We start from the raw sequence: 15,725 nt of genomic DNA, 5'->3' as shown, positions 1-15,725 counted from the left end.
TGCCCAGGATGATATGACAGACTTTGGTGAACCCCCATGGGGAACAGAGGAGGGATGAGATGGGGGGCTAATGGGGAAGGTTGGGGGTAGGGGAGAAGGGATTGACATGTGAAGCAGGATTGTTTCTAATTTGAACTAATAAAAAATAATCTCTTGGGAAAAAAAATCATCTTTCCATCTCTAAAACTGGCTTCTTTTATGAAGTTAAAAGATTCCTTCTATATAATCTGAAATACCTTGATCATCATCATCTCCACCATCAGCGTCCATAGCATTCTCATCTTCATCTTCATCATCATAATTGTAATTTGGATCATAGGTAAGATATTTCAGACAAATGTTTATAATGGTAGAAACATGAGGATAAACTTCCTTAGGGCATCTAAATACAAAGACAAGAGCTGCTTTAATTTAAGACACAAACTACAATTTACTCCCTGCTTCAGTTATTAGCAGTAACAGCAAAGTGGTTGCTGACCAATGAAATTTTTGTCCCATGAGCTTCATGTCTGAAAAGATTTACCTTGCAAATGATATTTACTTTTAGGATGTTTGTCCCCACAAATACCATATAAATAATAAGTACATGGCTCAAGGGGGAACAGTATAGAGATCCTTAAGTCACTAATTAGCACTTGTGAAATTGTTAGTCAACATTCACTTAGCATGGTCTTCTCTCACTGTATGCTAATTATCAACCAAAATACACATATGCCCAAAGTCAAAACTAAGGGGAAATTTGTAGTTCTTAATAAAATGAATCTCAACATTTCCAATTTTCACAACTTGGCATGGAAGCTGGAGACAGCTTAGTTAGTTGTCAAGACCCCTGGCTGCTCTCACAAAGAACCCAGATTCAATCCCCAGCATCAACATGGAGGCTCACACCTGCCTGTAATTCCACTACCAGGGGATCTAATACTTTCTTTTGGCTTCCATGAGTACCAGATGCACACTTGGTGCAGTCACCCATGCAGCCCAAATACCCATACGCATTAATATTTTTAAATTGGCACAACTATAATGGTGCTCCGTAAACTATGAGGTAAAAAGGGTAAAGCCTAGACCAAAACTAGTTAGGATCAAGACACCACCCATACTCTTACTCAAAGGCAAACATTCGGCTAATACAGCTTTCACACAATTTTTACTAAGATTTTAAAAAGAAAATTAGTGCCAAAGTTTCCAAATTGAGAATCACTATGTTGGCAAAACAGGTATGACAGGTCTAAAACATAAGAAGGTTGAAAAGAAAAACAACCTACTATGCTTCTCTTGGAAAATCCTGTTATTCTGGAGACACACTATATTACACGACATTCTCCCTTGTATAAGTTTATCTAACGATAAACATTTTCAAAGTAAATGAAACTATTAGATTTTATAATAGTAAGATGACATTTGCTACAAATATTCTATTAGTAGTCAATCACTACTTAATGAAGAATTAGATAAAATACATCTGAAATCCTATGTTAGTATTTACCTAATCTTAATAACTATTCCAATCTTAAGGAAAAAAAAATTTAAAAACACAGAGATCTTATACCTTCTCACAAACGATTCAAAAGCTTGAATGCAGTATTCTCTTAATTCATCGTCATCTACATTACAAAATTTTACCACCAAAGGAATTATCTTCTCCAGGTATTCACCTAGGAAAAGCACATTGCTTTTTAAAACTACATACTTAAAAAATATATATATAAGCAATTTTAGGGGGCCAACCAGTGAGAGGTCTCAGAGGGTAAAGGTGCCTGTTGCAGAGCTGGAGGCCTGGTTTGATCCCCAAAACCCATGTTCTGGTGGAAGGAGAGAACCGACTCCAGAGTTGCTCTTTGACCTCACATGCTCATTGAGTCCCACGCACATCATGCACAAAAGACACATACAGTGGAAAACATAGACAACTTTGAAACACTTAGATATCTTACCTATTCTATGGCCAGCTTGCCTACTAATAGCAGCAATACATTGGATGTAGGTCCTTGTTGTTGACATGGAGTCATTTTTGGACAACTCTGACAAAAGATGTTCAATAAGGTCTACAAAAACTATATTCCCACAGCTCATAACTAGATGGCCAAGAGCAATAATGGTTCTTTTCCTCACTGCAAGTCTAGGACTCGTCAGCTGGGGGAGTAGACAGGTCAGAATCGAAGGATGGAAATTTACAAGAAGTCCTCCTTGCCTTAAAAAAAAAGAGAAAAACAGAAAGAAAACAACAAATTCAACATGCCAAAGCACTACTATCAGAGTACAAATTAGGTTGAGACAAAGTGGAACTCAAAAGAAAAGAAAAGCTGAATTTTCACTGTCACTACCAATGCAACTGAAAACCCTAAGCTAAACATATATGGAGTTATGTTTCCCCAAATTATTCCTAGCAGTGAGACCTATATTACCTATTATACGCTGGTTTACCAATTGCTGGCAAAACACCAAACAAAAGTCACAATGATATTGTCACTTCCCTCCTTCTGAGATTTCAAAGTATTTCAAATCTTATTTTTTTGATTAGTCACAACACCAAAAACCTTGATGTCTCTTCACCCTTCTCACTTCTTTTCTTTGTCCATCTCAAGCTCAGTTTTATTGGTTCATTTGCCCCCAAAATTGTGTTTCCCAATCCCCTAGCATGCACAGCTAAATTAGCCAACAGCATTCATACCACCATGTGCCAACAAGTGCCAGTAAGCAAATCACACAGGACAAAAAGCCTGCCTGGGTTATCACCGCTTATCAATACATTTCTTCCCACCTCAGCAGGACCCCCAATCCACCAAAGGACCCCCTACTGCCTTTGTATTCACTCCATATCCTGGCTTCAACATTCTTACATGTACTCATTCTACACCATAGCACATTTAATAATCCAAGTGCCACCTATTCTTCAAACTCCACCATTTCCATAAAAAGCTTCACTGAACACGGTCCTACTTAGTCTTCACTCCTTTTGGCCCTTAGCCATTTCTCTTCTTACCTCCTAGGGTAAAAGGTAGTGAGTGCTCTATGTATGATAGGGTAATAAAAACCCATCATTACATACATTTAATATACACATAATCTTCTATATTAAAACCCTCAACTATTTTTATACTAAACCAAATTAACTACAATATTAGTCACAAATAATGAAGTACTAATAATTATTAGAAACAAGGACACACTGACATGGAAATGCCCTTTAAGGTCTATTTTCTTAGGAGTGGCTCATTTATTCCTAAGCCTGCTGCCACAGAAAAGTAGGAAAGCAACAAGTGAATAAAATCCAAGCCCTGCCCCGAAAATGCCCAGCAAGCATGCAATGGAAACACAGTGGCTGTTGAGGTTATTATTGTTTAACCGCAGATTTGTGACTTCCACTAAAACATCCCCTCACTTAGGCAGATTACTGAGCATGAACACAATAATAAAACATAAACTGCTAAAAAAAAAAAAAAAAAAAAAGTTCAATCATAAACTGAAGGTTTTTCAGAATCACAAAACATCTGTGATACATAAAACAGCTCACATTTCCTTTACCCACAACTACGGAAATCTAGGCCAATTTTTTTAATATACATAATACAAATAAGTAGTTGGCACACCTACCTGCTCAGCATATCCGCCATAATATCCAAGGCCTCTAGCTGGACAGAGACATCTTCCTGCTTTGCTATTGCGCTAGTAAGGCGGCCAGTAATCTTCTTACACACATTAGCAGCAAGTGCAGAGCCTGTAAGAGGTTCAAATATGTCATCTGTCTGGTATCTGCACTGGTTACCAAATATTCAACATACTAAAGTTGTCTAAGACAATTAACAGATCCTTGCTAAGGCAAAACATGTTTTTAAAAGAAAATACCTTATTAGACCTAATCAAAAATCAGAAATAGAGTAATTGTCAAAGGGGTGCAGGAAATGTGACTATCACTATTCACATTTTGCCAGGCAACTACTGAAAAAGGGAAAACCATGAAGACAGCATGAAAACAGGTAAGATAACTAATTACATGTCACATCCTTGGGAACCAATGGACTCTTTGGCTGCTTAACGAGAGTGAAGCAACACTGGCATGCTCCGGCAGAAAAGCTCCCATTTGAGATGAAAAGAATTGCTTTCTTTCTTATGGCAGGAGGCATGGAACCCAGGACCCTCCCTGTACATGATAGGCATACTTTACCACTGAGTCTCATTCAAAGCCCCTCAAAAGTGTTTAGATCTTTACCCAACTACAAGTCAAAACTTCAGGTGATAACTTCATCTCTGTAAATTATAAATCTCAACTGTGTGACTCGCCGAAGCAACCCTGGTCATGACAAATGTATTGAACTATCAATAGTCAGAAAATGATAGTAGGCACATAAGCCCCCTCCATTTGCAGAAGAAACAATAATGTCAACACCAGCACTGTAGTCAAAACCAACTGCATATTCACATTACCTAGATAATTCTGGCAGAGGCCAAAAGTTAATTACCAGATGCATTAATTATTAAGTTATCAAGTAACTGAAAGGAACTCAAACATAACTAAAGCTACTAGTAAAAACTATTTCATAGCTATAACTTAACTGTTACAACTTTTACATAACAAGCTAGATCAAACTTGGAATTACAAAGTAATGAGAAGTTAACAGCTGGTTATCTTTTCCCACACTGCAGAGGCTGTACAGCAAGCAGAACTCTCTCACCTGCAGCTGTAGAACACATAGCAAGCACCGTTAACACCCTGCTTCAACATAAATATCGCGCAGAACTGACTTGGTACATTTAAATTCCATTTACTCAAAAATTACATTTGTGTTTAACAATAAGGCTTCAAATCACCTCTCTCTGCCTTGTAACACAGGGAGGATAGGATGAACCTCCATGTAGAAAGAAAATAATAAAAGGGTCCCTGCTTACCACTGGAAGCTGGAGGAAGTTCCCCAATCACTGTTTTAAGGCCAATACTGGAAATATCTCGAAGCTGCTCCTTATCGGAAAGCATGTTTGTGCAGAGGGTGTCTACGATCGTCTCTACTTGGTACTCTTTGACTTTACTCACTAAAGGGCCAAGGCTGCAACATAAAGAAGGAAGGTCTTTTAACATCTAGATAAACACAAAAATAAACAGGAAAAGTAAGCAGAAATATAAATCTTGCCTAGTAACTGTCAATTTTAACCACAGATGCCCATACCATAAATGATATACAACTAAGGATGAAGGAATTGACTGATAGCTCCTTGTAGTTGTTTTCCAATATCCCCATTGATTTCCAGCAGAGTAACAAGTCCTGAAGAGGACTTCCATCCTGCATGTTAACACTTCAAGCACATAAACACAAACAGAAAGCTTTAACAGTCAGGTGTCTGCTCCCAACAAGATTTGCAAATAAGAAAAATTCCATGCAATGTTACATTGCCAACTTTGACCCTTGTTACTGTTTTAGTTTCTTTTAATTTCCTGTCTAAAATTTAAAAGAACAATGAAAACCACGAAAGCACACTGCACATCTCTTGTTTTATACTGTTGTGTTTCTATTAACTCCTGCTGGTTGAACCCCTCCATGAGGATAGAAGTCCTTCCTGTATGTCCTGCCCAGCCCAAACACTGGAGCACACTATAGGCATGTTCATTACCTGAACATTCATCAAGAAGGCCTGGGCCCTAAAATAGAGGATTTACTGTCAAGCTTATGAGGTAAAAAACTCACATAACTATAAAATATAAAAGGTACTATTTTAGTTTCCTAAAACTTTCACATTCAATATTATTGGCAGATTTCTGGGTAAGATTTTTTTGGTAGTAGGCTTTGGAGAGAGAGAGAGAGAGAGAGAGAGAGAGAGAGAGAGAGAGAGAGAGAGAGAGAGCGAGAGCGCAAAGAAGACTATTTCAATAGCTTTCACTTAGGTAAGCAACCCCAACCAAATACAGGGGTCAAAGTCAGGAGACTTAGTGGGGATAGGATGTTAAAATGCAAACAAGGGGGAAAAAAAAAGAACCATTTCTAATGGAGATAAGACCAGAAACTAAAATAAATGGAATATATACTGAAAGAAATTAGTGAGGAGGAGGCCAGAGACATGGCTTAGCTAGTTAAGTGCTTTCCACGTGTATATATATACACACACACACACATACACACACAAATGTGCACATACACCAAACATACACAATTATATATCCTCAAAAACCAGCATAAGTTCTCAACAGTATTATTCAGGGACAGCCTGAACTTCTCAGGTAATGGACCACCTCAGGAGGTACCCAGATCACTTCGAGAACTACTGCTTAAGTAATCTAAAGGAATCGAGTGGGTGGGAATCACAGAGAAAACAAGAAAAGCAACTTCTCCAAATCCAACTATGTCAACATTTACAAAAACATTAATAAAGTCTTCTGTTCTATGAAACAGTCACACACTAGGTTATAGCAATTAAAAATGTACCTACCTAATCACTGGTAAAAATGGCCAAATTTTTTTCAGATGCTCCAGAGGCCTCTTTTCAATAAAGGCTGTGACTTTGCTTCCATCTTTGCTGGGCAAGCAGGCAAAAGCCAAGCAGCAAGCTAAGAATTCCCTCACTCATGTCTCCTCCTGTGTTATGTTCCATCTCCTAATTTCCCCCTTCTGCTTTTTGGCTATAATCCCCACTTGTCCTTTTATTCATAGGTGAATTCAATCTCCCCTGCTACTGCAATAATCTTGCATTTATCACAACTGCTGAGTTTGAATAAAGGCTTCCTTATTGTTTAAATAAACATCAATAATTTCATATTTGAGAGCATACACTTCTAAAATGCATGCAAAGAGAATTGGTATTACTAAAGAGAAATGGCAAAACAGTATCACAGAAACCAAGATCCCTCTCAGCCAATAACTACTCAAACTACTCAGAGAAGATTTACCTCCAACATCCCCAAATAATAATCAGGAATTCAAGAGATTCACCACTGAAGTGACTGCTAGGTACAAAACTCCATGGAGTTAAAAAAACTTCATGTAACTAACAGATAGGAAAAACTGTGGTTCATAGTGGAAAGACTGAGCGCCAGGGGCATGAGGCATAATCACTACTGCACTTGACCCTGCTGGTATTTTAAATACAAAAATTGACAGAATGATTAAAATAATAAGGGCTTTTAAAGACACAATATAGTTTCAAGAAAGGAAAAAAAGTCAAGCTAAACAATGTCAGCCATGTTAACTCAGTTACTATACATTATAGCACCAAAGGCAAGTTTTGCTCTCAGGAGGATTTGACACATCTATTAAACATTCACCACTGTGATCTGGGAAAGAAGTGGTAAAGCAAACAATGACAACGGGCAGGGATGCCGCTACACAAACATAATAGCTCCCCCATTCAATTTAGAGCAATCTGGTCTAAAATTTTAGCAGGACCAGGTGGAAAAGCCCAAGCAATGACAATGTAACAGCGTAACACTGTTGTAAGAACAGACAGTTGGGTCGATAGAGCACAAAAGTGTAAAACACACACTTCTATACTCGATTGATTTTTTTTCCAAAGATGCCAAGTAAATTCTGAATTCAATTCAGTGGGGGGAAAGGAAGGTCTTTTCAATGCACGGCGCTGCAACAGCTGCCCCATCCATATGGGAAGAAACAAACAGCTCTGACTTTACCGTTTCCACAAAATTAGTTCCACACATATCACAGAAGGAAAAGGCTTTCCATTGATACTGAATGATGTATACAATGACAAAGAATTTCAAAGAGGAAGCTATCTTACTTTCTCCATTGTTTCTAATATTTAAATCCCAGAACTAAACAGACTTACTAACTCGTTTACTGTTTGTGATACTAGGAAGAACACATGGTAAGCAAACCCTCAACCCCTGAGCCATTCTTCCAGCTCGAATTCCACTTCCTTATCTGAGCCAAAGCTTACTAAGCCCCTAGGTAGGCCTTTAGTCTGGAGACCCTCTTGCTTCTGCCTCCTGGCTACTTGGGAGCAGGGTTTAAATGGGCTCCAAACAATTTACTGAGAACTCAAATTCTATACTCTAAGAATAATAAATAACAACTGCCAAGATTCTAACTAGTGAGAAGTGCTCCTTAGCAGCACACTAAAGGACAACTGAAATTTCTGCAACTTCAAGCAGATTCTTTTTAACACAGTATCATATCAAGTTCACCTTTAGTTGTCGTCTGCCTTTTAATCCCTTGTTAGCCTGGAATGTATGATCCCCCTGCCTATGCCCCTTGTGATTTCAGGCAGGCACATGCAGTCTTTATAGCTACCATTTTGTAAGACAAGTTTTGTTTTTCTGAGTCTGTTTTTAAATTTCACCTCAACTAGAGCAGGACTTTCAAATGCAGACCAAAAACAAAACAAACAAAAACAGACAATGGTCACACAAGAAGCACTGTTTCTTGATTTCTCTACATATACATACACTTCCCAAAAGTTAAATAATCTCATGAAAGTCTACACTAACAAGTTAGATTCTGTAATGTTTGAAACACCCTGCATTAATCACATGCAATCATTCAACATATATTTCCCAAAAGTTAAATAATCTCATGAAAGTCTACACTAACAAGTTAGATTCTATAATGAAACACCCTGCATTAATCACATGCAATTTCAACATTTACCGGTAACCTAAAAATCTCAAAAAGAAACTTTCTAGAAAAGAAAGACAACATCAGACTTCAATATCAGTTTTAAACAGTGACCAAACAAGACACAACTTACCATTTGACAGCTAAGTTCTGTACTTCACCATTTTTATCTTCTAGCAACTTCAAAATCATTTTCACTACTTTCCTTTCACTGTCATCATCCAATTTGATGGAATCTTTCTGCAATTCTGTCATCAAATCATTTGTAGCCATAAACCTATTAAAAATTTTAAAAATTGTTAAAACAATTTAGTTCAGCAGTGGTGGTGCACACTTTTACCCTAACACTTGGGACGCAGAGGCAGAAGATCTGAGTTGGAGGCCGGTCTGGTCTACAGAGTGAGTTCCAGAAAAGCCAGGGCCACACAGAGAAATCCTACTTTGTGGACAGAGAAAGACAGAGAGGAAGACAAAGGAGGGAAGGAGGGATGATTTAAAGCACTAAAATACTGACTTTTTCACACAGAAATGCCAACGTCTGTGTTTAAACTGAAAAACACAACTATCATAACTATAAACTATTATAGCGACATTCTGGCAATGTTGTCAATAGGCTATATGGTGATGGCTGGCAAGACAATTTAATGATTAGTAAAATGTAATTTTAAGGATATTTTCAATAATTAGGAATCAATATCCATTTAAAACCATGTCAGTTTTAAACTACATGAAAGCACACAATTTGATTTTTATCAAGTATTACTCAATTTTTATCAAGTTCCATAAAACAGCTAAAGAAAAACTTATGTTCACATTGAGGCAATAGGAGGTAAATTAGACAGGCACTTTTTGAAGCTCCCCCCATTATAAGAAAAACAATGCTGCGCATTGGTGGCGCACACCTTTAATCCCAGCACTTGGGAGGGGAGGCAGAGGCAGGTGGATCTCTGTGAGTTCAAGGCCAGCCTGGTCTTCAGAGTGAGTGCCAGGATAGGCTCCAAAGCTACACAGAGAAACTCTGTCTCGAAAAACCAAACCAAAACAAAACAAAATATTGAAAACAAAGTTTTGATTAATATTCAGAAGTGGGAAAAACTGCATAATACATTAATGCAGGTATATAAATGTCTTAGTCACTATCCCATTCCTATGAAGAGATACCATGACCAAGGCAACTCTTATATGATATGCTGGCTCCAACAAGGCCACACCCCCTTCTCCTTATGATCTTTTCAAACCGTTCCACTCCCTGGCAACTAAGCATTCAAATATGGCACTCCAATGGGGGGCCATCCTTACTCAAACCACCTTAGTGTGCTTTCCTTAAATAAAGCACATTAAATACTCGATAGTTTAGAGCCCTCAGGGTTAGGTAATGCCAGCTGTCCAGTCTAGTGACAAGTAACAAAGTACTCACGGTTCTGGTGTGTTCTACTGGATACAAGAATGGGTCCATTCTTTTACTCACCTTCTACTTATTCACTGTCTTTTAGGCTAGGAAGCCAAGACTAAGCTAAACACAAGCCTACACCTTGACATCAAAAGCATTGAATAAAGAAGCCTATTGATTTTCAAAACCACAGTGATTAGCAGCTAAATACTTTTAAGGTTGAAATGAATATCAGCAAAGTTATCAACAGCATTTTCAACAACAGAAAAACTAGATGAAAGTACCATAATCCCAAGATTACCTCTCAGTGGCAATGCTAAAACCAGGTAGTTCTGTAAGTTTCTTTCCTAGTCCTACATAAAAACCTACATAATACTCTTGGAAGGAAGTTTTCAGTCAGTCTGAAGGCTGTCCTCAAGCAGACTGAAAGCTCATTTGGAAGACTCTCCTGCACACTCTACTGTTCTAGGTTCTAAGGCAGACATTCTCTCTCTCTCTCTCTCTCTCTCTCTCTCTCTCTCTCTCTCTCTCTCTCTCTCTCTCTCTCTCCTCTCCTCTCTCCTCTCCTCTCCTAATGGGACAGACAGTCATAAATACACAAACCTCATCTTTACAAGTTTTTCCAAGAATTTATTAGTTTTACCTAAAGTTTCAAATATGCATAATTATCTCTTTTAAAATTATTTTCTTACAAATTTCTAATACTAAAAAGCCCACCTACAATCCCAGTACTTAAGAGGTGAGTGGAGAAGGATCAGGCCAAGGTCAGACAGGCTAAATGACTTTTAGGCTAGACAAAGTTACAGGAGATCCTGTCTTAAAAAAACAAAGTAACACTTACTGAAACCATCCAAACCATCATGTCAAACAAAGCACCTGCTAGTTTAGGTCTCAGAGCAGGAATAGGGATTCCATGGGGAAGCTGTCCTAGTGGAGAGTAGTGGAGGGAACCATAGAGCACCTCAGAGTAAAGGGCTGCCTACCTGTTTAGTGTGTCTGGAGAAATTTAATCACAGATAATGGAAATGCAGGCTAAAGTGAAGCTGCAAATGGTCCCAGTATTCATTAATCATGCATTAAGAAATCAACATACCAGGTATCTACAAACTGCCAAGGTTACACAGGCAAGTAAAAGCAGATCCAAGTCCCCGCTGTTTTAGAATTTACATTACAACCCAGTAAGGGGAATACTTTTAAGGCTTCATAAATGAACACTTAAGTACTTGCACAATTATGAACTGAGATAAATACTACAAAGCCAAGTCTCATCAAGCAAAGTGCAGATGGAGAGATGGTTAAGTGGCTAAGAGTTCTGAGTCCTAAGGACCAGAGTTTGGATCGCACCACTCACATTAGACAGCTCACCACTGTTAACTCTAGCTCTAAGGGATCTGATTGCCTTTTAGCCTCTACAGGACACCCCCAATCCCAGACAGAAGCTAACACACACCCTCTCAAACAGAATAGATGGAATCCAATCAGAAAAATAAAATTAGAAAATTTAAAAGAAATCACAACATCCTGATAAAACATCCAGCAAACAAAAACGGACTCCCTCTCTCAAGGAAAACTGAGATGTGATGAGCAGACAGAATTATTCTGCAAAAGGGAAACAACTGATGCCAGGAAAGCAAGGGCTGGGAATTAAAGAGATCTGTAAATACATCAGGACTTTAGGCTTTAGATTAAGAGCACTGTGAAGTTACCAAAAGACAGACACATGGGACGGAGCTGAGAAGAGAAACGATTGGAACTGCCTGCCTTCCAGCAGACCTATTATAGCACTTCAGAAAGAGTCAACCATCAGCTGGACTGGAGACAGGGTTAGGAGCACTACTACAGCACAAAGACAATGCACACTAAATATCAAGGCTTACACCTGTGAATTAACTTGTTAAAAAATTAGTAAGTCCTGCAAGAATCCGCCCCACTTTGTAAACACCTGCAGACAGCTGCAAAGTGATGACAAATTTGAGTCATCCAACACACACTCTTCATTGCAGTAGGGTTCTGCATCCTGGTTTCAACTTTCATACCACAGACAACTAATCTTCTCCCGGGTTATTTAGAGCTTCGTGGTCTTAAACTTTCTGCTGATAGTTTTGTTGCTTAACGTGGCCCCCACACATAATCTTTAGCACTGTCTAGCATTTCCATAAACAAAAGGGCCTTCTGGAAAAAGTGTGTTAAATAAGCTTCATTCATGCATGTGTTAAAGTACTATTGACAGTGTGCTCAAGGTTTAATCAACCATATTAAAGTGTTTTTAAATGCAAATAGACATAATAAAATTATTAACATAACTAATAAAAATGCAGGAATCAGGAACTCACAGAAACCAACTTCAAAATCACCTTAAAAACAATTATTCCAGGCTCACCATCAGCTAGTTCAGATTTGAGGGAATTTTCCAGTACATGCCACTACAAACAGTAAGGACCAACTCCTTGTATTTGAATTTAAGGGATAAAATAAGGCTTGAATGAGAGAACAGCCAGATTATGCAGGCACCCCAGATGTCAGGGAGGAAGAACTAGCTCCTCGGGGCATTTTAATGAGAGGTTGTCTCAGTGTTATGGAGCAGCCACCGTTAAAAGTCAGAAGCTTACTGGAGCATCTCACACCACCATGACAAAGGAGTAACTCTCCCCACCTCCTCCTCAATATATAAATACAACTTTACTCTTTACTACAGCAGAGATCTAGGTGACTTGGCCAGAATGCATCATCCTGCAGTTACCTTTCAAAGACTTTATAAACATACCACCTTTTCCTCATACATTTACTAGAGCTATGAATAAGCCTGGAATAATTTATCTATATAGATAAGTTCCTTCTATGACATTCCTTTCTCCCCTTTCAGTAGAACTCTCATCACTGCTGATCTGTCTGTGCATGCAGGAAGGTCAAGCAAGCTGTAACCATCACCTGCCTTAGAGTGCATACAAAGTATCCCAAGTCACCTTTTACTCTCCTGCTCTTCAAGAAAAGGCAATTAAGATGGTGACACTTACATTTCCTTTTATGTCAATGTGAAAACTCACTTTCAGCTAAGCAAAAAAACTCTCCAAGCTCCCTTCCCACTCCTGACTTCTTCACAGGCTTAGATTTTTACTAACCTTAAAGTTTCCAAAGGGAAGTATTTTCTAGTTTTCAAAACAACTAAACACACTTTGTAACAAACCACTACCAACATCATAAATTATCTCAAGATTGTATCAAGCAGCACAGAATTGTTTTACAATGGTTTCTTGAAAAGATTTCTTGAAATTCTTGCATGCTTTTGCCTTCCTTTACCTTGGAACTAAATGCAATTCAAGTACTACAGGCTCTCAAGTAAGATCGAGTCCCCACACACTGAAGAGCCAGATGGCTCCAAGGTTAAAGAGTACTTGTTGCTCTTAGAACTCAGTTGCAATACCCAGCACCAACATAGTGGCTCACAAACATCCCTAACTCCAGCTCCCTATCCAGTAGTTGACAGGAACTATCCTTCCTCGATATTGGGACACACAATGTCCCATCATTAGCTTCCAAGTTCCTATTTCACCTCCTTTTGCTCCCTTTATCCACAACACCAAAGGCTAAAATTAAAGAAATAGGTGATGTTTTAAAAATAAAATATGCCTGTAATTTAAATTCCATAAACGGATTATGCTCATGCTGTTTAACCTTTCTGCCAAATAGACTGAACTGCTGTATAAAAAGAGCCATCCTATCCATGAGACTTTGTAAACACAGACAATGAAGCCATGAATATCACAGAAGAGAACTCAGGGCTGTTAACTAGGCCTAACCCTTTGTACTTCACCACAGAATGTAGTTCTTTCTTCCTTCTAAAGACATTGTCTTCCTTCCTTATGAGCATGTCCAAACTTTTGACACCATGACATGACATTGTTACTTAAAGTTCATCTAGAGAGCCGATATATATATAATACATACATACATACATACATACATTCCTCAAAACCGGCAAAATCTCTTACCTCACAATTCTGTGTTGGGCCAAAACTAACAGCTATTCTGGTGCTCCAGTGTTGCCCATAGTCCTTTATACAAGTCAGACATTATATAAGGCTGCTCAACCTGACTTCCAATCTTCTGGCAATTAAGTATTTAAAAATACCAAAGCAACTAAACTTGTAATAAGAACCAAGCATGGCTTTAAAAAATGATGCACTTATATAATGAAAATATAGAAAACTCTTCAAAAGAAGAGCTCAAATGTGTCAATTAATCTTCAAAAATGTTTAATATTTAACATACAGAGTGATTCGGTCCCAAACATTTGTTAAGTAGATAGTTAAAACTCATTAAAAAAAAAATCACTCTGGAGGCAGAGGCAGGCAGATCTCTGAGTTCAAGGCCAGTCTGGTCGACCGAGCAAGTGCCAGGATAAGCTCCAAAGCTGCACAGAGAAACCCTGTCAACAACAACAAAAAACAAAATAAAACAAACAAACAAACAAAAAAGTCCTTAAAACAGAGTTAATAGCTGTTAACAACTGGTCTGTATTGGCATACATCTTTAATCCCGGCACTTGGGAGGCAGTCGGGAAGTTCAAGGACAGCCAGGGCTGTTACACAAAGAAACCTTGTCTCAAACACCCCCCCCATTATTAAAAATGTAATAATGTTAAAAAGTAAGTTGTTGTTACTAAAGGTAACATTCATCAAATTCTAGAACTGTGGCCAATAGTTTTATCAATGCCTTGATTCACCCCAACCTAAAGGAAGAAAATCGGTGTAGAATGGCATCAAGGCTTCATTATTTCCTTCTTATTAAAGAAAAATCCAAGTATGCACACATTCTTTTGTTTGGTTGGTTTTTTGTTTTGGTTCTTGTTTTTCGAAACAGGGTTTCTCTGTGTAGCTTTGGAGCCTATCCTTACACTCGCTCTGGAGACCAGGCTGGCCTCGAACTCACAGAGATCTACCTGCCTCTGCCTCCTGAGTGCTGGGATTAAAGGCATGCGCCACCATCGCCAGGCTGCACACATTTACAGGAAATTACTTCAATTGATAGCTACATGCACTGTATCACCCCACAGGAAACTACTGTAGTCTTTCAAAACTACAATAATTAACAAAACTGTGTGATCCACTGCCTTTAAGCAAAAATAATCAAACTTAGTACTTTGATAGGGAGCCCACGGGACATAAGTGAGGAGGGAATCACACACACACACACACACACACACACACACTCCCTCCCTCATACAGTTGAGTTTACATGTGTGTTCCATTTATTTAAAACTCAAGACTTCAACTGTGAGCAAGCCAAGACCCAGAAGAAATCAAACTCATCCTAATCCTCAACAGTCTAAAAACAATCCCTTCAATCTCCGATTTGAGTCCCAGAAACAAATCTAAAACTTCAATGCTTGAAACAAACACGTCGCTTTTCCCCACTTAAATGGAAACAAGACTTAGAAGATTGCTAAGTAGAAAAGAAAAAAAAATTAAGGTATTAGTGGTTCTGAGTCACAGAAACGACCCTGCATTTCACTGACCACTTTAATTACTTTATCTAGGAACAAAGGCATTATTTTCCCCAGGGATCTCCTTTCCCAGATCGGAAAATTGCTTCTGATATGATTTGGACAAATCTTCAGGTGTTAAACAGTTCACACAGCAAAAACACAAGCTCCTAGGCTAGTTTCAACCAAAAGACTATTTGTTCTTTTTAAATGTACACAAAACTGTATCTCCCAAAGCACTAGGGAACAAAACTTAAATATACAAGTAATAGCTGTTTTCTTGTTTTGACATAGGGCT

At 38.3% G+C, this 15,725-nt stretch overlaps 1 protein-coding gene across 1 annotated transcript in view; it reads right to left on the bottom strand.

The window, feature by feature from the left end:
• Cand1 (cullin associated and neddylation dissociated 1) overlaps positions 1-15,725 on the bottom strand; it is a 32,461-nt gene that overhangs the window by 15,351 nt on the left and 1,385 nt on the right. The window contains exons 2-7 of the mRNA XM_027392324.2: positions 8,689-8,832; positions 4,888-5,042; positions 3,595-3,718; positions 1,935-2,191; positions 1,550-1,655; positions 237-382 (exon numbers count right to left, since the gene is read on the bottom strand). Coding sequence (XP_027248125.1) covers positions 237-382; positions 1,550-1,655; positions 1,935-2,191; positions 3,595-3,718; positions 4,888-5,042; positions 8,689-8,832 — 932 coding nt within the window. The remainder of the gene's footprint in view (positions 1-236; positions 383-1,549; positions 1,656-1,934; positions 2,192-3,594; positions 3,719-4,887; positions 5,043-8,688; positions 8,833-15,725) is intronic.

The sequence above is a fragment of the Cricetulus griseus genome (assembly GCF_003668045.3).
Source record: "Cricetulus griseus strain 17A/GY chromosome 1 unlocalized genomic scaffold, alternate assembly CriGri-PICRH-1.0 chr1_0, whole genome shotgun sequence".
In the NCBI taxonomy this organism is placed as follows: domain Eukaryota; kingdom Metazoa; phylum Chordata; class Mammalia; order Rodentia; family Cricetidae; genus Cricetulus; species Cricetulus griseus.
The sequence above is the reverse complement of the archived record's forward strand: the minus strand, read 5'-3'. Positions and strand labels throughout refer to the sequence as shown.